The 26,768-nt window shown below is 27.9% G+C and overlaps 1 protein-coding gene across 3 annotated transcripts in view; it reads left to right on the forward strand.

Moving 5' to 3' along the window:
* The first annotated feature begins 288 nt into the window (after positions 1-288).
* LOC109598531 (phosphoinositide 3-kinase adapter protein 1) overlaps positions 289-26,768 on the forward strand; it is a 43,142-nt gene continuing 16,662 nt past the window's right edge. Inside the window, exons 1-3 of one of the 3 annotated variants that reach the window (XM_049965554.1) lie at positions 289-460; positions 14,503-14,638; positions 18,215-18,835. In XM_049965554.1, coding sequence (XP_049821511.1) covers positions 14,629-14,638; positions 18,215-18,835 — 631 coding nt within the window. In that variant the 5' untranslated portion in view covers positions 289-460; positions 14,503-14,628. Of the gene's footprint in view, positions 461-484; positions 527-12,230; positions 12,330-14,502; positions 14,639-18,214; positions 18,836-26,768 lie in introns of those variants that run through there. The other 2 variants (XM_049965555.1, XM_020014444.2) reach the window with 2 other exon arrangements.

Here is a 26,768-nt window from a genome sequence, read left to right on the forward strand (position 1 = left end):
ATAATAACATACGAATTTGTTTTGAGATAATAAATTACATCCATCAGTCAATAAAACCGTTTTAAAATGAATAAACTCCGCCAAATATATCGACAAATTACTGAAACCACAGCGAATCATAACCGCAACGCGGCGCCTACAGGAACTGAAACGGAACTGTAATATTTTTTTTCAGCTGTCCAACTCGTACCCCCTACTCCAGACATTATCCCGAAAGCTGCAGGGATACAGAGTGAGGCGGCTGAGCTTTGTGCATCTCGGCAGTAGTTACTCAAAGTTAACGCCTGGAGACGACTCAGCGAGTCTGGCCAGTTTTCAGTAACAGAGCGCGTGTGTGAAGTGACATCATAAACTGCCTTAAACTTGAACGGTTGATTTTTAAGTAGCTTCGACTGATTGGTAGTTCATTTTTCTGTTTTTTATTACTGCGTGCAGCGATTTATTGTGCGGTTGTTTGGAGGTAAGTGTTTGTGAATTCCTGTCGGTGTCGGGATGATTGTATCGGTGCGGTTTGGGGATCTGAAAGGTTTGCCGCCAATATTATTTTATTGTTGTCGATTGGGTTTAATTTGAGCGTATGATTTGTGCAAACGTTTGTGCTGTTGTGGTTTGGGAAATTGTGTCACATATTCGTAAATAAATCTCGTGCACGTTTTGTCGAATAAACTCTAAATATGACTCAAAATTGTTGTTTATAAATCGTCACAAATATATTTTTATTTGGCGCCTAAAAGTTTACATACAGCTTTATTTTTTGTTGGCATATTTCATGTGTTTATTAGGTGCCGTTCTAAATATATTACTGATGATTAATTTGAGTTGTCAAATTCTTAGAATAAAACTAATTCCAATAGATGCGTGTGTTAATAAATTAAAGTCAGCTTACGAAACACTTAATTATGATATTTACTAAACAAGTCAATTATTATTTTAGAAAAGTGTCTCAACTAGTAATCATAAAATAATATTTGTTAAACTGTAGAATATGATTTACTCTAGTAAGTTTTAGACCCCGATGCTCCAGAAGGAAAATGAATGTATTTTTAAATTTAAAATTAAAGCTAAGAATTTACAACCCAAGCCAAAAACAAAATTAATCACAATAAATTAATTTTGATATTCTAAATATATTTTTATAAATATTAATCTTTTAAATAGCTTTAAAAAATTTTAAAAACTAAAAACTACACTTTACAATTTATTTTTCAGTTAACATGTATTAAAATACTTCTTTAGATACATATATCTAATAATTGAAACCCACATTATTATTTTTATCAAGTACTGAAATTATTTAAATACAATATTTTGTAAAGTAATAAATAATAACAAAAGAAATAAGCAAATTTGAAGAGAATAACAGAAGGAATAATCATATTTTATTGAAGATTTAATGTTGGGCGCCACAGTACTTCTGTTAACATGTATTAAAATACTTTTTTAGATTCCCAAATAATACTTTTTATCAAGGACTGAACTTATTTAATTACTACATTTTGTAAAATAATAACAAAGACAATAAACATGTATTTTATTAAATTATTATTTTTAAAGTTGGGCGCCACAATATTTTTTTAACATCTATTAAAATAATTCTTGTGATATATTTGACTTTTAAAATCTATATAAAATATTTATCAATAACTTAAATTAATTAATGGTACCATTAAATTTAAATAGAATAACAAAAGAAACATTTATATAGTTTTCTGAAGTTTCAATGTTGGGCGCCACAACATATCTTTTAACATTAAAATACTTTTTTAGATATAAATTTTATATTTAAATCATATATAATACTTTTTATCAAGTACATAAGTCATTGGAAAGTATCAATATTAAATTTAAAGAGAATAACAGAAGAAAAAAGAAATATTTACTGATTATTTAACGTTGGGCGCCACAATATTTCTGTTAACACCCATTAAAATTCTTCTTTAGATGTATATTTAACATTTAAAACCTCTATAATACTTTTTATCAAGCACTTAAATTATTTAATTATGATATTTTGTAAATGACTGAAAAAATAAACATATATTTTATCGAAATTTTAACGTTGGGCACCACAATAGTTTTTTAACATATATTAAAATAATTCTTTAGATATATATTTAATATTTAATATATAATTCTTACATCAGGAACTTAATTTTAAATAGAATTGTTATTCTGTAGAAGAAATAATCATATTTTATTCAAGTTTTAATGTTGGGCACCACAATATTTCTGATAACATGCATTAAAATGCTTCTTGAGATGTATATTTAACATTTAAAACCTGTATAACACTTTTAAGCTAGTACTTAAATTATTTAATTACGATATTAATAACAAGAAATAAATATATATTTTATTGAAGTTTTAACGTTGGGCGCCACAATATTTCTATTCAATTCAAAAAACCTCAATTGTCTCTGAATTATTATAATATAATTAAATTTTAGATATAAATCTTGTACCAATCAAATAAATCACCAGAAGTCCAATTAGTGTATTTTTAAATACGTCATTAAAACCACTAATTTAAAAGCGTCCATCATTATTAAAAAAAAAATAAATTTTTCGTATTATTTAGAACACAAATATAAAATTAAGTTTAAGGCTTTAACACTTCAGTTTCAGTCAGAAAATTTATAGTTAATCATATTTGAAAAATAATATTTATATAGATTTATTTACCAAAACGAATAATATTTGATACCAAAATAGTCTACTACAACTTTAACGTAAAACTTTAAATCCAATTCTATATTTCAAATTAAAATTTATGTTCTTAGTTCGGTTATAAAAAGCTGAGCAAATCATTGGAAACGAGCAGCCAGCGCCCGACAGGCAAAGAGCAAAATCCCCAACCAAAAACATAAGTTTTCAGACATTCAATCAAAACAGAAGCATATGGGATAACTAATTTCACGAATCGCACGTGCGTCTGGCGTCTGGAAGTATCCATCCGACTTCTAACGTATGTGTGTACGTGTGAAACATTTATAGACTGATATATTAATTTTTTTTTGTTGCTTTTGTTTGCATTTGCAATGAGCGTGAGTCAAAATCGCGATTCCGAGAAGCAAACGTTACCGATGGGCATGTGAAAGGCTTGAAATAGATTCGTGGTCAAAAGAAATTTTATTGTTTATGTGTGTCAACGAATCCGTATTATTTATCAACGTTTCATTCTGATTGGAATTTATACATTTTCCGGATAACACACATATGATGGCGTGTCAATAAATAAATTAGTTGGATTATTTAATCAAAATTTAAAATTTAATTAAGAGCTTTCATGTCACAAAATATTTATGCGTAGTTATGTGTGAATAATAGTAATGAATAAAACATTTTAATCTGAATACTAAGTTGAAATTTCCATTTTATACAGGGAAATCTCAAAAATCTAATCAAATATATATAGAAAACAATGTTACCAACAAAAGTGGTTTTAGAAGAAACATGGAACTAATTATTAAATTTCTTCTGACTTCATCAAATATATTAATTTGGCTTTCTAAATTACCATTTAAAGGTTCATTTAAGAAACAAACCCATTATTTAATTACATCAGGAACTTCTGACTTTGTACTTTAGTACAATAGTCATCTACATTGGATTTAAGCCCTAATTCTACTTGGTAAACTCTGGATGGTCAAAAGCATCTAATGATTTACTATTGTCTAATAATTATAATATTGTATTGTTTGCTGATGATTACAAGATTTTTCGTTCTCAATATTATATAACTGATTGTGAGGATTTACAATTTCAAATTGTGATGTGTGACTGCTGTGAAGAAATTATTTAATGTGTCTAAATGTAGTAGTTGCTCTTTCACTTTAAAGAAGATCGACTCTATTTTAAAAACTGCCCATACTGAAAATAATAAATATCTAACAAAATATTCCCTACTTAGTGGAGACCTAAAGGTTAAAGTTTTACGAGCCAGACAGATGGTGAGGGTGCATCTCGTATCCGAAAGCTCAATTTACTTTTGGCATAACTAATAAAAGGCAAGTGGAATACGCCCAATGGAAAAAGGATACGGTATCGTATTCCTTCTGAGAAAATCAGTTTTTAAAATAGATCTACATCGGCATTTGCGTTTTGTAACCTAAAACTTTTGATTTTGCGGCCGAAATTAATTATTGAAAATTTCAAATTGCCAAACAAACAACACCCAGAACTTTGTAGTCAGTATGCGGTATTGATTTAGTGAAATCCGAGCAATTAAAGTCTATTAAAAGTCAATTAAAAGTCCGAATACAAAATCAACGCAGTGTTTAATTGTTCATCCTCCCACAATTTGTGTGCTGGATCGGAATTTATTTTGTTCAGACGTGTCGGAATTCGTTCCATGTAAACTGTACCGATCTGCTAGAATTTCTACGATCGGGTCTGCATTTTTATTAGTTGGAAAACCGTAAATTATTCGACTGTGATTTGTTGAATTTTTATAACACAATTGACACCAGTGATTCGTTTTGATGAATTTAAAGGTCACGCAAATTTTGTTAAATAATGGGACAAAGAACTTTAATTAAGATTGAAATGTTCATCAGTTTTTGGTCTTTAATTGTCAATAATGATATATATATATATATATATATATATATATATATATATATATATATAAACTTATTTTCTTTTGATAATATTTTGTTAAATTTTTAATGTTGGACGCCACAATATTCCTGTTAACATGTATTAAAATACTTTTTCATATATAATTTTAATAATTGAATCATATATAATATTTTTTATCAAGCACTTAATTGTGATATTTGGAAAGTAGTAGTATTAAATTTAAGTAGAATAACAAAAGGAAAATAGAAATTTTTTATTGATTGTTTAAAGTTGGGCGCCACAATACTTATGTTAACAAACATTAAAATACTTCTTTAGATATATATTTCACATTTAAAACCTATATAATATTTTTTATCAAGCACTTAAATTTTAAATTCTTTTAACTTTATTATTAAAATACTTCTTTATATATAAATTTAATATTTAAAACTTATATAATACCATTAGTAGTATTAATTTTAAATTGAATAACAGATATAATAGAACAGAATAATAATATTTTGTTGAAGTTTTAATGTTGGGCGCCACAATATTTCTGTTAACACAAAATGCTTTATATTTCACATTTAAAACCTATATAATACTTTTTATCAAGCACTTAAATTATTTAGTTACGATATTTTGTCAAGTAATCACAGAAAAAATAAACATATATTTTATTGAAATTTTAACGTTGGGCGTCATAATATTTCTTTTAACATATATTAAAATACTTCTTTAGATATAAATTTAATATTTAAAATCTATATAATACCTTTATCAAGAACTTAAATTATTTAATTGTAGTATTAATTTTAAATAGAATAGCAGAAGAAATAATAATATTTTGTTGAAGTTTTAACATTGGGCGCCATAATATTTCTGTCAACATATTACATACATCATATATAATTTTAATATTTAAATCCTATACAATACTTGTTATCAAGTACTTAAGTCATTCATGTGATATTTGTAAAGTAGTAATTAAATTATTTAATTGTAGTAATGAATTTAAACAGAATAACAGAAGAAATATTTTATTGATTGTGTAATGTTTGGATGCCACAATATTATTGAATTTTTATAACACAATTTATATCTTAGATTCTTTTTCATGAATTTAGAGGCCACACAGCCATTTGCCCTTATATTCCACCATTATTTTCCTATAAATTTTGTCTCACTAAATATGAAAATTACACTTAAATTTAGAACAATGAATTTTTATTTTAAATTTTCAATTCAATTCAATTAAATCGACATTTTTGAGTACAACTCGAGATCTAATTCACCAATTTTACTAAACGAGTATTAAAGATAAATGAACATTCTATGACATTCACTTAACTTTATTATTTCTATTACTACCAGCATGATTGTGTGATTTTCGTATTTAGTGAGCCAAAATTCATTCAGAAAATCATAATGGGGTATGAAAAATAAAATGGCTGTAAACCAAAGTTATTTGTAGTTTCCTCAGTACATAGCCGGAAAACAACTAGAGAATACTAATCAGAAAGTAGTCCTAAATAATAATTATTATAGAAGGTTTATTAATTGGTGGGTAAAAATAATTTTCCTGTTAAACACATTAACGTCCGATACACCTGCCATAGATGATCAACTAAGAATATTTTAAGATGTTTAAATATTCCCGTTTCATAGATCAAGAAATCTTTCCGAAGTATCACGTTCTAATTTTAGCATTTCAATTAAATTATTATTGCACATAAACATATTTAACACATTTTCGCTTTTATGTGTTACGACAATATTTTCACCGGGCAACTATTTTTAAACCAAACATAATAAAAACACCATTTCAATTCGGTCGTTTGATGATGGGCGAAGAGCGATGCGAAAAAGTCCGATACTTCGAGTAATCTCGAAACAAACTCGCCAAAAGATATAAATGTCCCGTGCGTGCCTTAAATGATAAACCATTTAAGCTGTCGACAGTGTAGAAAGTAGTGGAGGACATTAATTGGACAGTGCCAGTGCCAAAGTGCTAAATTTAGCACCAAAATAAAACCATCGATAGTTCATTGAAGAATTCCAAGTTTAATGAATTAACGTCCTCGTAGACCCAGATTAATTCCGTTGCTCTCATTGGCGCACCCGAAATAAATGCCGACCAAAATCGCATTTCCATTGGCACCTGGCTGAATGCGTTTTTCAATCGATTTAAAACTAGGATTTTTTTTATAAATAGTTTCACGCCGGAAATTGCACGTTTTCAATTTCGAAACGTCATATTTTCGGTCCAAAAACGAGACCGATTTAAAATGGGACGCGTTCACGAAACAGAAGAACGAATCAGTCGTTGTTTATGTGAGACGAGCACACATTTAAGAGCGGCAGACAGTTTAAACGGTGTCTCGTTAAGACCACGAGCTGCCACAAAATATTAGATTTAATTCCCTAATTGAATAATGGGCTTATTAAGCGTTTTACGAGTTGCCTTGATTGCTACATTGTCTTGATTAAATTACGCCAAACATTTTCCACCATCTGATATTCCTAAAACGGATCGTGTTGTAGTCTGTCACTCTTACGAACAATGGATGGATTATGTTGTGACACGCAACAACTTTGCTTAATCAGGAAAATGTGTCGTAGAAATTTTTTAATTCACTTACAATTATGTTATCTATACATATTTCTCGGCAGAATTGACCACTGTATAATTCTCAACAAATTAAACTCCCTTGGATTTAACCATTAGTACAATTTCCAGTCGCAATTCTACTTGACATCATCTGAGGTGCCACGAGGATCCAATTTTGACTTCTTTCTGTAACTTCTATTCTTAAATGATTTTTCATTATTCATTAATTATAATATTCTCTTGTTTGCTGATAATTTAAAGATTTTCCTTTCTGTGACTTATTTCTCTAATTATGAAATTTTACAATTACGAAGAACTTGAAAAAGTTTTTTGAAAAGACCTAGTTATATATAATAAACATATTCGTTAACATATATTAAAATACTTCTTTAGATATATTGAATATTTAAATCATATATAATACTTTTTATCAAGTACATAAGTCATTGGAAATTAGTAATATTAAATTTAAAGAGAATGACAGAAGAAAAAAGAAATATTTAACATTGGGCGCCACAATATTTCTGTTAACACCCATTAAAATTCTTCTTTAGATATATATTTAACTTTAAAACCTCTATAATACTTTTTAGCACTTAAATTATTTAATTATGATATTTTGTAAATGTAAATGAAAAAAACATATATTTTATCGAAATTTTAACATTGGGCGCCACAATATTTTTTTAACATACATTAAAATACTTCTTTTGATATAAAATTTAATATTTAAAACCTATATAACACCTTTATCAAGAACTTAAATTATTTAATTGTAGTATTAATTTTAAATAGAATAGCAGAAGAAATAATAATATTTTGTTGAAGTTTTAATGATGGGCTGTTAATATGTATTAAAATAATTTTTCTTATATAATTTTAATATTTAAATCCTAAATAATACTAGTACTTAAGTCATTTAATTGTGATATTTGGAAAGTAGTAGTATTAAATTTAAATAGAATAACAGAAGGAAAAAAGAAATATTTTATTGATTGTTTAAAGTTGGGCGCCACAATACTTATGTTAACAAGCATTAAAATACTTCTTTAGATTATATTTAACATTTAAAACCGATATAATAATAATTATCATTATTATTTTAATTATTCACCTATCATTTATTAAATTTTTATAACACAATTTACATCTTAAATTCTTTTTCATGAATTTAAAGGTCATACAAATTTTATTAAATAATGGAACAAAGAACCTCATATAAAATTGAAATGTTCATCAGTTTTTTGACTTTATATGTCAATTTAAAGGTAGTGCGGTTCCTTCTATAACTTCTATTCATTAATGATTTTTCATTATTTATTATTTGTAATAATCTCTAGTTTGATGATGATTTAAAGATTTTTCTTTCTGACATTTATTTCTGTAATTATGAAATTTTACAATTACTTAACAAAGTTTTTGAAAAGACCTAGTTATATATGAAGTGGTGGAAGTAGAACGTCATTTGGATCAACTAATGGTTGTTTTCCAGGAGAATATTCTGTTCTTTGAGTACGACATAAAAAGAACTAGACCTGATAGCACAATTTTGGCTGTAAATTTAAAAAACATCCCCCTATTTCCCAGTAATTTTTTTAAATTTGTAAACCAGTGTATTAATATGTCTAAGTGTAGTAGTAATTTTACTATATTACCAAAGATTTGAGACAAAACTTCTTATAGACATATTTAGTTATTCATATAAGTTTAAGTTTAAATTTTTCAATTTATTTGAATTATTTTTTTTTATCTTTTAAAATTTTATAATTATACATAATTAATAAGTGAAAATTAATGATAAAAAAATGGATTCAAATAATCAATAGATTTTTCAGTTATAAACATAGAGTATCCTTATAAGATAAAAAATGAAAAGATTATATGAAAAAAAACACTCTTCTCATTCTGTAAATTTCTGCTTTCTAAACTGAAGAAAAATGACTAATTGAAATTCGTTTAATTATGTTATTTATGGAGAATTAAAAGGTATTGATTTCAAATTTGTATAACAATTATAAGTTAACTTAAAGTACTTTTGTAATTTATCTGTTTTTTATCTTATATCTGTAAAAACATTTTTGATGCTGAAACCATCCTATAAGAAGAAATTATTAGTACCATTGAAAATAACAAAGTTAATTTCATTTCCGGCAAAACTGGCAATGAAATTTTGTTCAAAATAAATTAGAAAAGTAGTCCAAGTCAATTTATTAGTACTATAATAAATACAATCAATACTTTTGTTTGTTCTCCATAATATTTAGTACACTTACCGGAAATTTTTTTTCAGACACCTTTTAAATATACAAATGAAATTACAGTGAATTTCAATCAACCATTTTTCATCAATTTATACAGAACTGAACAGAATAAGAAAATAGTGTTCCTCCTTTGTTCTAATACAACCTTTTCCTTTTTTTAACTGATAGGGATATGCTAAGGCTTAAAATGTTAATAATTAGTTATTTGAATCTAGTTTTTTTATCATTTTCATTTGTTAATTATTCGCATAATTATAAATATTTGAAAATTATTTAGAATACCTTTTTCCCTTCTCCGTAAACAAACTAATAAATAAATAATCAATAAGCTAGATGAATCACCCTGTGTATATATATGGATTTCCCAAACATTTAGAAGAAAAGAAAAAGCTAGTTTCCATATTTTTGGCCCTCCAACAACCACTTATCGACTGTATTGACTATATCCAAACCAGTCGCCAAAAGTCTTAAATTGTTTTGAACCGAAGAACCGTTAGGAAAAAATGACATGTGCGAAATGATGAATGGGTGCCACATGGTCCCAAGAGTAGGGCAAAAAGGGACAATAAAATTAGTTGCCCACTTGAATAGTAAATGTCACGTGCACCAAAGTAATTGTTATATTAGGGTACTTAGCTCAGCAGGCAAAGTTTACATTAGACCAAACCGCAAATTCGAACGACTTCCATCCGGTGATCCACCATTAAAAAAATGTGTTTAATTAATTCATAAGTAATACCACAACATAAACTGACGTGATAAGAAGGAATTCCGAGTGCCATAGAGGAAAGCCAGGAATTGGCCAAGCAATTATTTAAGTTAAGATATTAGTTGGGCGTGTAATCTGGATACGTTGAAACAGTTAATTTGTTTCAGCACATTTCGTCCATCCATATGATTCTAACAATGTTCAGCTGCGTTTCGCCCTCACTCGGATGCCTCGAAATAATCTCGAATTTAATAGAATGGTAAACACAGTGGACGTTAATTTATTATTGGCCCCCTAATTGCCACTTTGGCTATTTCGGCATCAAATAGTGGTGGCTCTTTGCAGTTGTAATTTTAACTTCTAACAAACATTACAATCCAAATGATTCGTAAAGGTGGTCGCCATAGGAACGGGTAACGTAAATTGGGATTAGTATAAATAAAAATAAACTCAATTTCTAAGAATCTAAGATTAGTTAGAGTGGAAATTCGCAATGCGTGAATTATTTATATCTGGGTTCATTTCAATTTTGAAATTCATCCAAGGCATTATAAATGATCTCATCACCTTAACGCATCTACAAATCCCACAATTTAATTATAATTAATCTGGTAGAACGCACAACCGGGAAATGAACGTGCACTTGCGACGTTTAAATTGCCGTTCCGCAGTGATTCAATTTCGGATAAGACGTTTCGATATTTACGCAGCGAGAACAACAATATCGGATGCAAGGAACGTACGGATACTTACGTTACGGGTACAAAAATGGGAATCGATATAAACGTGACGCTAATGAAATTAACAGTCCGCAGACTATAAAGAAAAATAATAAATGTTTTTTTAATACATTAATACGTTCACGTGCAAGGAAGAAAACAAGTGAGTAATTTTTCAAGACCGTTAGCAATAAAAATAGGTGCTCGGTCGTGTTTCGTTAGTGGTTCGAATTTTATTATGTGAGTAAAAAGTTTTTATTGAGAACTTTCGTAATTCAACTAATAGTGCAGGTTTAAAACCTTTTTAAGTCATTTTTTCTTTCCTGTAAAGGACATGGAATTAGAGGGTGAATTTACACTGTGAGTCTTTTGAGGTAGATAATTTGAATTAGTCAAAATACCAATGCCATAATGGCATATTGCAATAAATATAAACTCAGTTTCAAATATTTTGCACCACTCTTTGTAAATGTGCAATTTATTTGTTTATAACATATAAATATATAATATATATAAATTTAATAACACATATGTACCTTTAACTGTTTTTGTGTTAAACAATTTAAACGCAGCAAAAAATGTTGTTTAAAATGTTTAGGAACTGTTTTTCTTCAAGTGGAAGCAAATTGTTCAAAGGTTAAACATACATCACAGTGCTGTTACGAGGACCATTCAGTGACGTAGTGAAACTAGACCTCGAAGTGGATATCTAAGGGTAATAAATGCCACACAAGGCAGATACTTAGTCCACATGGTTATAAGAAATAGGCGGATAAATGTAACCATCAGAAGAAGGACTGTTGGTAGTCTATTACGATCTAGAAAACCTTTAAGAGTGCCTATTACTTAAGACACAGAACATCAAGGTTGGAATGCGCCCATGTTCATCAAAGTTGGCTTTTATCTTAATGATAAAATGACTCTCTGTTGTATATGCGTAGTGAAATGTCATGTTTTGGGGTGGAATCTTGTATGGAAGAAGAATTGCTTTGGTACATGTTTCTGACCCAATGACTAGACAAATTCACATATATCTTATAATTAATACCAAAGGAGGTGGGTCTCAATTTTATATTTATGAACGATAATGCTAGTCCACATGGAAACGAGATAGTCTGGGACGTTCTTAGAAAATGAAAGAATGAAGTGGCCACCACCTTCTCTGAATATGAATCCAATTGAGCATATATGAGATTACTTATGCAGATTTATTCGGCACCTCTTAAATCCTTCCATGAGTATTCCAGACTTTCTACAAACTACAGCTGAAGAATACCCCTCAAGAATTTATTGATATCATCAACCATTCATAGTTTTACTGTTGCAGTAACACCTCCAAAAGCAACAGGTGGAGTCATGTTTTGCTCATAATCCCTCAACACGTTCACACCATGTCCAAATTCGAAGACAGATGTCAAAAACGTCCTCTAGCTCTAAAACCAGCTAGATTCAACCTTCTTCTGATGGTAAACTTAAATAATATTTATTTAGAAATATTATTTTTCACTTTATAAATTTACCCTTACTTTTAGTAAAAATTTATAAAGTTAAAATAATTTTAAAATTTAATAAAAAAAATAACATTTAATATGTATCGTAAATTAAAAGTATTTAATAGAAAATGTAAATATTATTTTTTATTTTATAAAAATAGCATTTAAATATTTATTTAAATAAAAATAAAAAAAAAATATTCTTTCTCAAGTTTAAAATTAGTTAAAGACTTAATATTTCTTCAATATTTATTTAGAAATATTGTTTTTCACTTTATAAATTTAAAATTATTTTGGGTAAAAATCTATAAAAACACCATTTTTAGATTAATTTTAAATTTTTTATAATTTGTTCTTCCCAAACACAACAATTAACATATAAAATATAATATATTAGAAAATGTAAATATTATTTTTTATTTTATAAAAATAGCATTAAAATGTTTATTTAAATAAATATAAAAAAATATTCTTTTTCAAATTTAAAATGATTTAAAGACTTTAAAATAATATTTCTTCAATATTTATATAAAAATATTGCTTTTCACTTTATATATTTACCCTTATTTTTAGTAAAAATTTATAAAGAATCATCTTTTAAAATAATTTTAAAATTAAAAAAAAAAATTTAATTAATTCAAAAATTTTTTTCTAATCAAAAACTAACATTTAATATATATCGTATAAGTATTTAATAGAAAATGTAAATATTATTTTTTATTTTATAAAAATAGCATTAAAATATTTATTAAAAAATTAGTCAAAAATTAATTAATTAATTCTTCCTTAAAATTAATTAAAAACTTTAACGTAATATTTACTCTTATTTTTGGTAAAAATCTTTACTTATTATTTAAGTAAAAATATTAATTTAAAAAAAAATTATATTTTTTAAATGGAAAAACCATAATTATTAAAAAATGTACTTTTTTTATTTAAAGAAATATAAATAATCATTTTCAAAATTAAAATTAATTAAAGACCTAAAATATTGTTTCTTCAATATTTATTTAGAAATTTTACTTTAACTTTATGAATTTACCCTTATTCTTGTTTAAATTTATAATAAAGGAAATTCTTCTAGACATATCTCGTTGTCGCCCACCACGATGTCACTCTTCAAATATACATTTGAGCATTACAGATTGCAATTATGGGATCAAAATTTTCAGAAGAAAGTCTTCTTTAAGGCATTTTGCAGTGCTAAACAACAAATAAATTTAGAATGAACCGAATAAAAAGTGTGGTAATCCATTAAAATGCTTTTTTTAGAAATAAAAATTGTACCAGAACTCTAATATTGTTTTATGTCTATTAAAATATATAAAATGTAAAATTAATTTAAACTATAATAGTAATCTTCTAGAACCACAAAATATTCAAAATATTAAACATATTTTTTCATTTATTTAATCTAGGAAATTTAAATCAAATATTGCTGACATTTTATTCTATATATATGGAATTTTCATTTTATATTTTATAAATCTTTAGCACAATGTATTTTAATTTAAAACATCCCTATTAATTATATTTATGCGTTTTACAGCACTTCAACTAAGAAAATATTATATTTCATAGCCTCATAAATTCATTGTTGAGGTTTATTATAATTTTTTACTGTAATTTCAAACCGTGTCCGACTTGGAATAAATTTAAGACGTCTGGTAATTGAAATATTTTAACGAACGCCATAAGCAATTAATTATGCATTTGCGTTTGACTTCCTTATTAAAATTTAGTATGTGTTCTTTATGATTTAACATTATACTATGTATGAACGATAAATGTATTTAAATCAGATAATATGGCACGTGAAGTAAATTGGCAAATGCAAATTATCAAACATAAAATTATTATACCATAAATAATAGCCCAGCTCATTAAAATGTGTTTACAGCATATTCAGTAGCTTAAAACTGTTTAAATATTCATAGTAATTTCTGACGAATTAGATTTATGTGCAAGTTAAAGCGTGGATGTGTAAACTGTAAAATTGCAATCAAATCCGATAAAACGGGGTGATAGTTCCAGCGAAACGCTGAAAAGCTCCCATTTCCATAGAGACAAAGCAAGGATGGTAGATAAATATCGGTTGCGATGCGTGTGACACGGTCCCAACATTTATTGCTTTCCTTTATTGCAGGTGTAGTAAAACGGCCGGTGGAAATGGACACGAGAAGAGGAAGTGACCGCATATGACGTTTCCAGTCACGTTTTTGTATAAACTTGGAGCCTAACGTTCACTCACTCCATCGAAGATCGAAGAACAATGGATCTCGGTACGTGAATTATGATTATTATTTAAATTTATTTTCATCCCTGTTGCCTAACCGTCCTTCGAATACAAATATCCTCTAATATCTACGGCCAATTGAATTAAATGTACGGTTCATCGTTTTTTTTTCTGTATATATATATATATATATATATATATATATATATATATATACGGCGTACGAGGCTGTTTCCGTTTTGTGAGTTATGCGTCTACAATTGTGGTTTATGATTGGCGAAATGGAAAGGAACTGTTGCCAACCAGAAATATGACTTTGTGGAGACAAAATTCTGTTTGTTGGACCCTTAATGTTCTCGTTGGATTTAACTATCACCAAACGTCCTTGTTTTTATATTTTATATCAAAATTTTCAATTTGAGTAAAAATTATCAATAAAAATGTTTAATTTATGCAGTATTATTTTTATTTTAAATAATTAAATATTCTTTGTCGAAGAACTATAATTAATTCTGTTAATGTTATTTTCACTTTTCTCTTATTTTTTTAAATTTAAGAAAAAGATATTTTTTAAAATTATTTTAGAAATTTAAAACCCAAGAAGTGTAAATAAATCAGAAATATTCATTTTAATTAAAATTTAACATTTAAAATAATCTATAAGTAAAAATATTTGTTAAAAAATGTAGATATATATTTTTTTTAATTTTAAAAAATAACATTAAAAACATTTATTTAAGTAAAGAAAGGAAAAAAATCATCATTCTTAAAAAATGTACTTTTTTATTTAAAATATATAATAATATTCTTTTTCAAAATTAAAATTTATTAAAACCTGAAAATAATATTTTCCCAACATTTTTAAAAAAATGTGTTTTGTTTATAAATTTACCCTTATTTTTATTTAAAATAATAAAAAGGAATTTTTTAATATAATTTTAAAATTTTGAAATTTGTACCCCATGAACATTAATTAATTCAAAAATTTTTGTTTTAATTAAAAATTATACTTTAAAATATATCTTTAAATAAAAATATTTTTTATAAAATGTAGATATTGTTTTTTAATTTTTAAAAATATCATTAAAAATATTTATTTAAATAATTAAGAGAAAAACATAATTCTTAAATATATACTTTTGAATAATTAACTATTCTATTTTTAGATTAAAATTAATTAAAGACCTTAAAACAATATTTCCTCAATATTTTTTTAAAAATTGTTTTTTCACTATAAATCTACCCTTATCTTTGTTTAAATTTATAATAAAGAATTTTTTTAAAAATAATTTTAGAATTTGAACCTAATTAATTAAAAAAATTTCATTTTAATTAAAAATTAATATATAAAAAATATTTTAAATAAAAATATTTATTAGAAAATCTACATATTATTTTTTAATTTTAAAAAATATCATTAATAGTATTTATTTAAGTAAAAAATATACTTTTTATTTTAAATAATTAAATATTTTTTTTTTCTAAATTAAAATTATTTAAAGACCTTAATATATTATAAAAATATTTCCTCAATATTTATTTAAAAAATGTTTTTTTTCTTTATTAATCTATCCTTATTTTTGTTTAAATTTATAATAAGGAATTTTTTTTATTAATTTTAGAATTTTGAAATTTTTCTTTAATTAATTCCAAAATTTTCATTTTAATTAAATGTTAATATTTAAAATATAACTTTATATACAAATATTTTTTAGAAAATATAGATATTACTTTTTTAATTTTTAAAAATATCATTAAAAATATTTATTTAAGTATAAAAAGGAAAGAAACATAAATTTAAAAACTTTAAATAATTAAATATTCTTTTTCTAAATTAAAATTAAAAAAAGGTTTTTTCATTTTAAATTTACCCTTACTATTAAATTTTACCCTTATGTATAAATATTTTTTTAAAAATTTTAGAATTTTGAAATTTGTATCTCTATGAACTAAATTTAATTAAAAATTACTATTTGAAATATATCTATATTTTTTAGTTTTTATCATATATATATTATTTTTTAGTAATTATCATTAAAAATATTTATTTAAGTAAAAATAGGAAAAAACCATAGTTATTAAAAAATGTACATATTCTTTTATATTTTAAATAATTAAATATTCATTCTCAAAATTGAAAGTAAGTAAAGACACAGTATTTATTAAGAAATATTATTGTTTTTTATTTTATAATCTTTTTAGTATAATTTTATAAAAAATCATTTTTTAAAATAATTTTAAAATTTTTATAATTTGTACTTCTCAAATATTTGAATTAAATCAAAATTTTTTATTTTATTTAAAAATGAACAATTAACATATATTATGTAAGAATATTTATTAGAAAATGTAGATATTATTTTTATATTTTTTAAAAATAGCATTTAATAAATAAAAAATGTATATTTTTTTATTTTAAATGATTAAATGTTTTTCCTCAAATTTAAAATTTATTGAAGACTTTAAAATAATATTCATTTAATATTTATTAAAAAATATTAATATTTCACTTTATAGATTTACCTTCATTTTAGTAAAAATCGGTATCTTTAATTAAAAATATTTATCAACAAATTTAAATAAAAAATTTAAGTAAAAAACACCATAATTATTAAAAATTTACGTATTTTTTATTTTTTAAAATTAAATATAAATTTTCAAAATTAAAATTAATTGAAGATCTGAAATAATATTTCCACAATATTTACTGAAATGTTACTGAAACTTCATAAATTTACCCTTATTTTTGTTTAAATTTATAACAACGAAAAAAAAAGGAAATTTTGTTAAATAATTTTAAAGTTATTATTGAAACATGAAAATTAAATTAAAAAAATAACAAGAATATTTGTTAAAAATGTAGAACAAAATTGGTAAAAAAATATAATTGGAATTCTTATTTATGTATTATATTTAAATTAAAAATCATTTTTTTAAGTATCAAAAATTAATACATTTAAATTTTTTCAAATTGTTAATTCTGCTTCTACTGTAAATAAAATAAATAAATAATGATATACCCATCTATCAAGTAAAATTCATATGAAAAGAAAATAAATAACCATAAATCATGTTCTCGCTATATTTATATAGCTCTTGTCGCCGATTTATTAAAAAAACGTACTCAGTACATTGTTTATTCTATGAAGTACTTCAGCAATTTATAACATATGTATACGAGTCTTCAGATAATCCGAAAAGCATACAAACACATCTCGTTATCAATTCACAAATTGTCAAACTTGATCCGACCAACCATAAATCAGTTAAAAATTATGCTCATACTTATTTATGGAAATGCACCGTTCCGTGTTGTTTACAAACTCGATGATGGATAATGCGTTAGTTCTGGGGTAGCATATATAATTACTCGGAATATCATCTCGGCTAAGCAACACCTTAAAATGCGCCATGGCACAACCACCCAACATCCTGTCCCCGACTTCCTCCTTCGCACCTCCCCCTACTCGAAAATCCAGATGACCCGACCATTGACAACCCACCCCCACCACTTCTAACTAGTAGTAGTAGTAGAGGACCATCGAAAACTAAACGCAAAATTAGTATGCAGGAAACCTTATTTACTCGTGTTTAACACCGTGTTACGTACACATGTTCACAGATAACCCATCATACTTTTCGGTGCCCGATGAAGCCTGCTCGACCTACAAGAACTTCTGCAAACGCAGAGAACGTTACGGGAACGCGGACAGCGTCAGCAGCACGTCGGATTGCTCGCTGACCCGACAGCTGACGCCGCCCAGGAACGGCGCCAACGGCGGCTCCAAGATGAGAAACCTGATGAGATCGATCAGCTCGAATTCGGCGGACTCCAACAAGGAGCTGCTGATAATGGGCGAGCCCCGACTGTCGGACTTCGCGCCCGACATAGCGGCCCGACACGCGGCCGCCGTGCGGAGCAACTCCCTGAAGAACACCAGGTACGACGACGTGGTGTACTCGCCGCTGGCCACCGCCGAGGAGCAGGACTCGGGCGACGAGGTGTTCGTTACGGAGGAGTCGGCCAGATACTATAACTTTCCCGCGAAAAAGACGGCGGGCCAGAGGCGGCACTCGATCGGTACGTTCATGGCGAGGGACCGGGTGAACAGTGCGGCGTCGTCTTCGAGGAGTTTCAAGGAGGAGTTCCCGCACGCCGGGCCGTCGTCGGTGTCCGAAATGGACGATCACTCCCTGAGGCACGGATCGTATCCCAGGAAGAGGTGTATCAAGTGCACTAAAGGTGAGTCCTCCTTCTATTTGACCGTGCAACTGCAAACGACAGGTTAATTTAAAGTTAAAGTTAATTTCGTATTCTAAAAATGTTGGCGAAGTGTATGAGGACGTAATGGAAATCCAATTAAGCTCTTCTCGAGTTCAGGGGACAGAAAACTCGCTTACAATCAACGTCGAATCTCGCTTAGGTACTTATCCTCGTTGTCAGACACTCGAATGATCCACCGTAAGGTGTGTGAGTAATGTTTCAATTTATGCGTTCCATTTACGGATGCCTCCCCAGCTTCTTAAACTTTCTGGCGGCAATTTACTAATGTACGCAGTGATTTGACAATAGAGACAATGAGATGATTGTATGGGAGCTAATATGGGTATTAGTGGGCCTCTTTATACTTGAGCCACGCACAATGCGATTTATTGTTACACAATATCCAGCTTTATATGGCTTTTATATGCTGTTATCGCATACGGGATATTAATGTTAATTTTTTAAGGAGCGACTTTGACCACATTTTTCACGATATTGGGCACAATTACAGACGTGGTGCTTTAATTGAGTTCACACTGGGCCACCATAAATCCGATAATTGATTTCATGCAATTCTTTTAGTAGTAAAATAACAATATACAATTTTTGACCTGGCACCTCCTACAGGCAATATACGACCCGTAGGAAGTGCCAGGAGTTTCTAATGAGAAAATGCCAGTTGTTTGTCGTTCACACCCACTGGTGTTTATTGCATCGTTTAAGTTTTTATCCGAAACGGTCCTTTGCAGGATTGCAACACTTCCTTCATAAACCTAACAACTAAGTTAAAATTACCACTTAAATTTATTAATAGAAACAAAGCAAAGATATTCAGTGTATACAATAATGATAAACTTCTGCGAAATCATTGTTTACAAATAAGTAATACTAGAACTTGTGGATAACAATGCCCAATGGACAATAACCGAGGAGTATAAATAAAATTGTGTAAACAAACAGCAAGCCTGAATGATTTTTCAATTGAAATTTAAGACAAAGTAAAAATATCAAACTTCAAACATGACTAATTAACATATCCATTTTGTTTTTACTCTTATACTGTTCTTGGAACATCTGATTTATTCATATTTTCACGTTTTAAACTGAAATTTAATATTATTAAATAATTAAAGTGTATAGGATTTATTTGTGTTCACAAAACAGTGTCCAATTTCTAAATATAAAGGAATTTATGTGTAAGTTTAAAAATAGCAAAAGTAATAAATATTGATAATTATTACTCACCTACATATATTTATACATTCAAAGAATATTTTAGTATTTTAATGCATAGTATAATTTTACTTTAATTTACCATAATATTTGATATGTTAATTATTGTAATTTAAGGTAATGTTTATGAAATATAATTTTTAGAAAATCATCATAATATTCATATATTAAAAAAAACCTTTTATTACAACTATTATGCAATCTATTATCAATTGATCTTTAACTTCAATTATATCTGTTGAATAATATGACCATTACTTAATGTACATACAAGATTATCTAATTAATTCTGTCAATTCTGAAGTAATAAATATTGATCATTATTAATCACCTACATGTATTTACATATTTAAAGAATATTTTAGTATTTTAGAGAATAGTATAACTTTAATTTAATATTTGATATGTTAAGTATTATAATTTTAAGAAATGTTTATGAAATATAGTTTTTATAAAATTATCATAATATTCCACATAAAACATTTTACTACAAGTATAATGAAATTACTTCTATCTATATCAATCAATTTTTAACTCTTTTTATCTATATCTGTTGAATAATATGACCATTGCTGAATGTATATAAATTCTTTCTCTGATTGTGAAGATTTATAATTGCAAGTTGTGTGACAGATGTACAAGAAATAATATAAATATTAATGAGTCTAAGTTGGTAGTTGCTCTTTTTTAGCCTTTTAGCCAGAATAGTAAATATAACCTTATATTCCATACCAAATTGGACAGATTAAACTCACCTTTGTCAACAATTACATTTATTTGAATTATGTTTATATTACCTTTTTATTTTTAACTACTATTTTTATATAACTTATAGCTACTTTATTTTCATTTTGTTTAGCTAGTATAGCAGACATAACCTTACATTTCAAACCAAACTGGACAGATTAAACTACACCTTTAACTCTCCTCTGTCAACAATTATATTTTATTTAAATTATGTTTATATTATCCATTTATTTTTTTTTTTTAATTAATATTTTTATATAACTTATGGTTACTTTATTTACATTTTGTGTTGCCCATTTATAGAAATGTAATTTCTCTTGGATAAATAAATAAATGGTTTAGTAATTTGTAGGGTTCTAAATAATTTTTAAATTTATATATTATAATATATTTATATTATGCAAATAATAAGGAATAAATGTAAAGTTAACATATTTTTAAATTTCTAAAATGGCCGTCAACACCACGTACATCAGAGTTTTTTTTAATTACTAAATAATTTTCATTAGTACTATTTATTTTAAAAACATTTGCCATATATTATATATATATATATAGATATATATATATATATATATATATATATATATATATATATATATATATATATATATATATATATATATATGTAAAAATACAGTACCAGCCATAAGTAAAACAACAAATTTATATTTAAGAAAAATATTCTAAATGCATTTGTATATTTAAATTAGTACATGAAGTTAAAAACAATATAATGCTTACCTTTTATCAGCTATATATAATTGATTTAAAATAAAAAGGATATATTATGTAATTATTTGTATCTATTGTCAATTTATTTTTAACTCCAATTATATCTGTTGAATAATGTAATCATTACTTAATGTATATACAACATTACTCAATTAATTCTGTCAATTCTGTCTCTGACTGTGAAGATTTACAATTGCAAATTGGGATGTTGTGTGACAGATGTACATGAAATAATATAAATATTAATGCATCTAAGTTAATAGTTGTAAACATTAATTTAATTAAATTAAATTAAAAACAATATTTATACTTATCTTTCATCAGCAGTATATAATTGATTGAAAATGAAAAGAATGAGGTCTGCAGTATTATAAAATTAATTTTTATTAGCTCTTGACATCTTCTTTTCATGGAAGAAACAAGCTTATCAATCTCTTTCATCTGAGTTTCGAAATTTGCCTAAGTGAGCTTTCTTCATTTTAAGATTTCCCAATTTTCTATAGCGTTTAGGACTTTGGACTGACAATTTCATAAGATTTACATTATTAGAAGCAAAAAAGCTAATGGTCCCATTCGAAATTCAGAAAATGCGCCCTACACCATTATTCCTTGGTTAATTACACCCTTGGTGTGCTTAGGGTCAAACATTTTGTTGACTGGACGTCCAATCCGTCGAACTCCATCTGAAAAAAATAAATTATTTTGAAAAATTATAATTTTAAGCACATGAATACCTTGAAATTACTTTACTAGATCTTTAAGAAATCAAAACTGAATTCTTCAATTTGGAATCTACATTACAAAACAACCAAATTATGGAAGAAAACCTCTTCTTTCTGTGATATAAATAATTTTTCTCTTAATTTGTTTGTTAGGGTGATTTATTTTTAGCTTCTAGTTTTGTATAATTTACAACTACTTTATTTACAATTGACTCATTGGGTGTGGCCCATTTGAAAGCGGGACACCCTCATAAAATTTATATTTTGTGTCTGATTTTGCCAATTTTATGGAGTGTCCCGCTTTCAAATGGGCCCCACTGTATGTTCCGTTTGGACAAATAAATTAATAATTATTATTTTTATTACTATCTTAACTTTTACATTAACATTTGCTATTACACTTGTAACAGCAACTTCCTGCCTAAAATCATCTAAACAAGGCCACACAGGAAACGCTTTTATTGCCCAGTCCACACTAAAATATTTATTTCAGAAAAATTACCAAAGCAACTAAGCAAATGACTGTACCAATTTACAAATATTAGTCTGATATCCGCAATCAACCTTTGTTTAAACTGAATAAAGTACTGTTGACCTGCGGTCGCACAAGCAACAGAACAGTTTAGCCCAATAAAGTCATTCAATAATCTCAATGAACCCAAGAAACCGACTCAACATTTCCGGCATGGCAATTTTTATTAAGTTCAATAGGCACTCAATTGGTTTTTCAATTATGTAACCGCACACCGACGATGCGAGCAGGGTCTTAGGGACCCGAGGATGTCCGTGTGTCATCTTCAATCCTCGTCACGTCCTTAAGACGCCATTTTTGGCGACACTCGTCCCCCACCAGGAGAACGGTTATTGTTTTTCTTTTAGCCCATTGTCAATGCTCGTCAATAATTTCAGTCGCCGGTTGTTAATTTTTATGCGATGTGCCGATCTGAACTGATAGAGCAGTGCCAGAGCTCGATTTGCTAAGTAAGTTTTTCTTAATTAATTGTCCGGTATGAAATGATTATAATTAGACGCGACCTTTTGTTCGATAGTTAATTATATGGGGGCTATTAACTACTACCGATTTAATGCATGGCAGAGCGTTCGGTTTCTCAATTATTTACGATAAAGTTGCGTTTAATGGTCACTCTATTGATGTAAATTTTAATTAAGTACTGTATAAATTTAATTAGTCAAGGCTGTACAGCAGTAATATTTATAGATTTGGTAATAACTGAAGCTTTCATTAATTGTTTGATCATTTCTTCCGCAAATTCCAGATGCAACTTACGTTTTCATCTTCTATTTTTGTTTGCAAGTAACAGAGATCAGTATTTTTAATTAATTTCTGGTACCAGAAAAAGTAATTTAAGTATCTAACTTTTAAATTTTAAGGAAAACTTTTATTCAAAATTCTTCAGTTTTGTCCTCTTCTGTATAATTAAACCTTCAAAAATTGGACAATGACTAAAATAAATGAAGAAATATCTGGACTATATGGTGCATGAGGCAGAACTTTCCATTTAACGTTATAAGGTTTCTTTTAAGCCTCTAATGTGACGTTGAAGACTTTTTTAAGTACAGATCCACCTGACAGGTCAGTTTCAAGAATAAGCCAAATGGTTAGTTTTGTATTCCTCTTTCCTTTTTATGTGAAGAAAGGCTCTTCTTAATTTCTTCGTTAGTTCTGGTTTCTGGAAGACCTTGTTTTGACTTTGCCACTTTAATCAAATTAAACGTGAACGAATAATTTGATAATAGTTTGTAAATTTATTGAGTAATGAAGTATTCAACTGATATAATGAGCTTAATTAAATTAAATTTGGTAAAAATTTTAAACCTTCAAAAATTGTACAATGACTAAAATAAATAAAGAAATATCTGGACTAAATGGTGCATGAGATTGAACTTTCCATTTAACATTATAAGGCTTCTTTTGAGCCTCTAATGTGACGTTGAAGAGTTTTTTAAGTACAGATCCACCTAATTGTCACTTTCATGATTTAGACATTGTCAAATGGTTAGTTTTGTGCTCTTCTTTCCTTTTTATATAAAGGAAGCCTCTTCTTAATTTCTTCGTTTGTGCCAGTCTCCGGAAGACCTTGATAGTAGAGTTTGTAAATCCATTGAGTAATGATATCATTATTCAACTAATATGGTCAATAATGAGCCTCATTAAATGAAGTTTAGTAAAAATTTTGATACTTGGTATTCAAAATGTTTGGAACGTGACAACGAAGGTAATATTAAACAGTTAACAAATAACATTCTAGACAGGTACTTTCGTTAATTGTTATTGATGTTATGAAGCTTTAACTTCTCAATTTGGTTATGCAAATTCAATCGATATGTTACGGCACTTACAAATCAAGTGACTCTTCAATAGTTGACGCAAATTATTTAATTTGTGATAAATATGTTCATTTGACGTCATCAAAAAGTTGACAACAATTATCTGGTGTATAAATAAACTATAAATACGCAGTGTAGTAGTACTATCTATAAAAAAATACTTAATTTGCTAAGATCTTGCACACAAACTTTGAAAATTGGGAGTATTATCCCCTTACAGACACATTACCAGACATTAGGTAATTCAAGAATCCTTTCTAAAACCATATGCACACAAGCAACCCTAACGAAACATGTAAACATTTACATTACGTTTATTAGCCTCATTCTTCTGCTTCCCTTATTTAATGCACGCGCAGCACATGGTCCAATCTCGCATTACTGGAAGCGTGTCCTCTTTGACGGTGACTTATGCGTCTTACATTTCTTATAATTTCCCTGTCATAACAGCAATTATAAAACGTAGGGTGCTTCCGCATATTAACCGCAACGACAGGATGCTCGCATCTGTGTAATGGGTTTAATTGCTCCAATCTTTAATTAGGGGTGCAAGGCAAGGCAGAAAAACGAAAATCATTACGATTCGTTCGGTGCACGTAAACAAGGAAGCGTTAGAACCGCTTCCTGTTGTCGTTTGGCCGCGACTTTGGAAGGCAACAGGTAACTCGGGCCCAGGTAGATGCAGATGCATCAATATGCAATTGCGATAAGCGCCTAGCTTCCGCCGTTTCCTTTCCTGGAAGCGAGATGCACGTGCGCAGGATATCACGCGCCACTTCCAAGTCGGTAGCTGGCGCTCGACGGTCTCATGCCCTTTTTGAATTTCGAATTGCGATTTATTAATAGTTTCGACCGTCGGCTTGTATGTTTGTTAGACGTATTTTTCACGTTGCGAACAAGAAGATATCGGCCACCCCGAGACACTCTCGCATGCACGATCTGTGCATCGGTCGTTGCGTGGAATGGCTAATCGATTCACGGACTGCTCTTTGGGATCTGCCGATGCGTCGCATCTGAGGCCGGTTCTCGGTATCAGATCTCCGGCGTCACGTAAAATAAGTGAAATAAACAGTCTTCGTGGATGCAAATGGAGACAATGGCATCTACACCCGGGGAATCGATGATGAGGGAAACGAATGTGTGTTATTCGAAATCTTTCATTCAATGTGGGTTTTCTTGACACTTGGAAGGTTTTTAATAAACGCCACGTTATGAATATGTTAGTAAGTTTAAATTTAGGTATGTTGTTTGGGACAGAAGGTCATCTTTGATTTTTATTTTTTTTTATCTAGCTTTCTCTAGTCTTACTAAGGGGATAATGACAAAATATTCCAATGCTGCTGATTTTGTCTTCATTGATTTAATGTTCACTCTTGAATGACTGAAAATTGTTGTTTTCTGTAGCTGCTTCCAGAAACCTTTTTTCTAGTTGGTTTTTGTAGACTTTTAGTTTTGACTACTGTATTTGATAACGTTATTTCTACCAGTAGCCTATTAAACCTGACTTGGTGATTTGATTTTGTAAAGTTTGTGGTCTTTTATTCTGATGGCCAAAGAAGCATGGTAAATACTGCTTTTGATATCATTGTTTTGTACACGTTTGGTTTTTATTAGACTCCTAAGTATGTTTTTCCATGAAAACAGCGTTCTTATGCCTAATGCTTCTATCAGTCTTCCTATTTTACCAAAGTGTCATTTTCATACGAAAATATTAATACAGAGTGATTTTGATAGATTGATGGTCTAACTAAAATGTCCGTAAAGTCACCAATTTTGATGCTGGAAATTTTATTTTTGGAATACACTTTAACCAAAGACAATTATGAGAAGCCTTTATTAGTACTTCCAAATTTGAAACAGGGTTTTTGAAATCTACTTTTAATTTTGTGCATCTTATTTTCATTGGAATACCATGAATGTTTTAGCATAATACAATATTAACAGATATTTTATCAAAAATGTGACAATAATTATAGTACAGTACTGATTGTAGTGTATCATTTTGAGATGCACACTACTTTTATCTAGTTGCCTCGAGTCTTCCTAAGAGAATAATGATAAAATATTCCAATGCTGGTGATTTCGTCTTCATTGATTTGATGTTCACTCTTGGATGACTGAAAATT

Source organism: Aethina tumida, chromosome 3 (genome assembly GCF_024364675.1).
Source record: "Aethina tumida isolate Nest 87 chromosome 3, icAetTumi1.1, whole genome shotgun sequence".
Lineage (NCBI taxonomy): Eukaryota > Metazoa > Arthropoda > Insecta > Coleoptera > Nitidulidae > Aethina > Aethina tumida.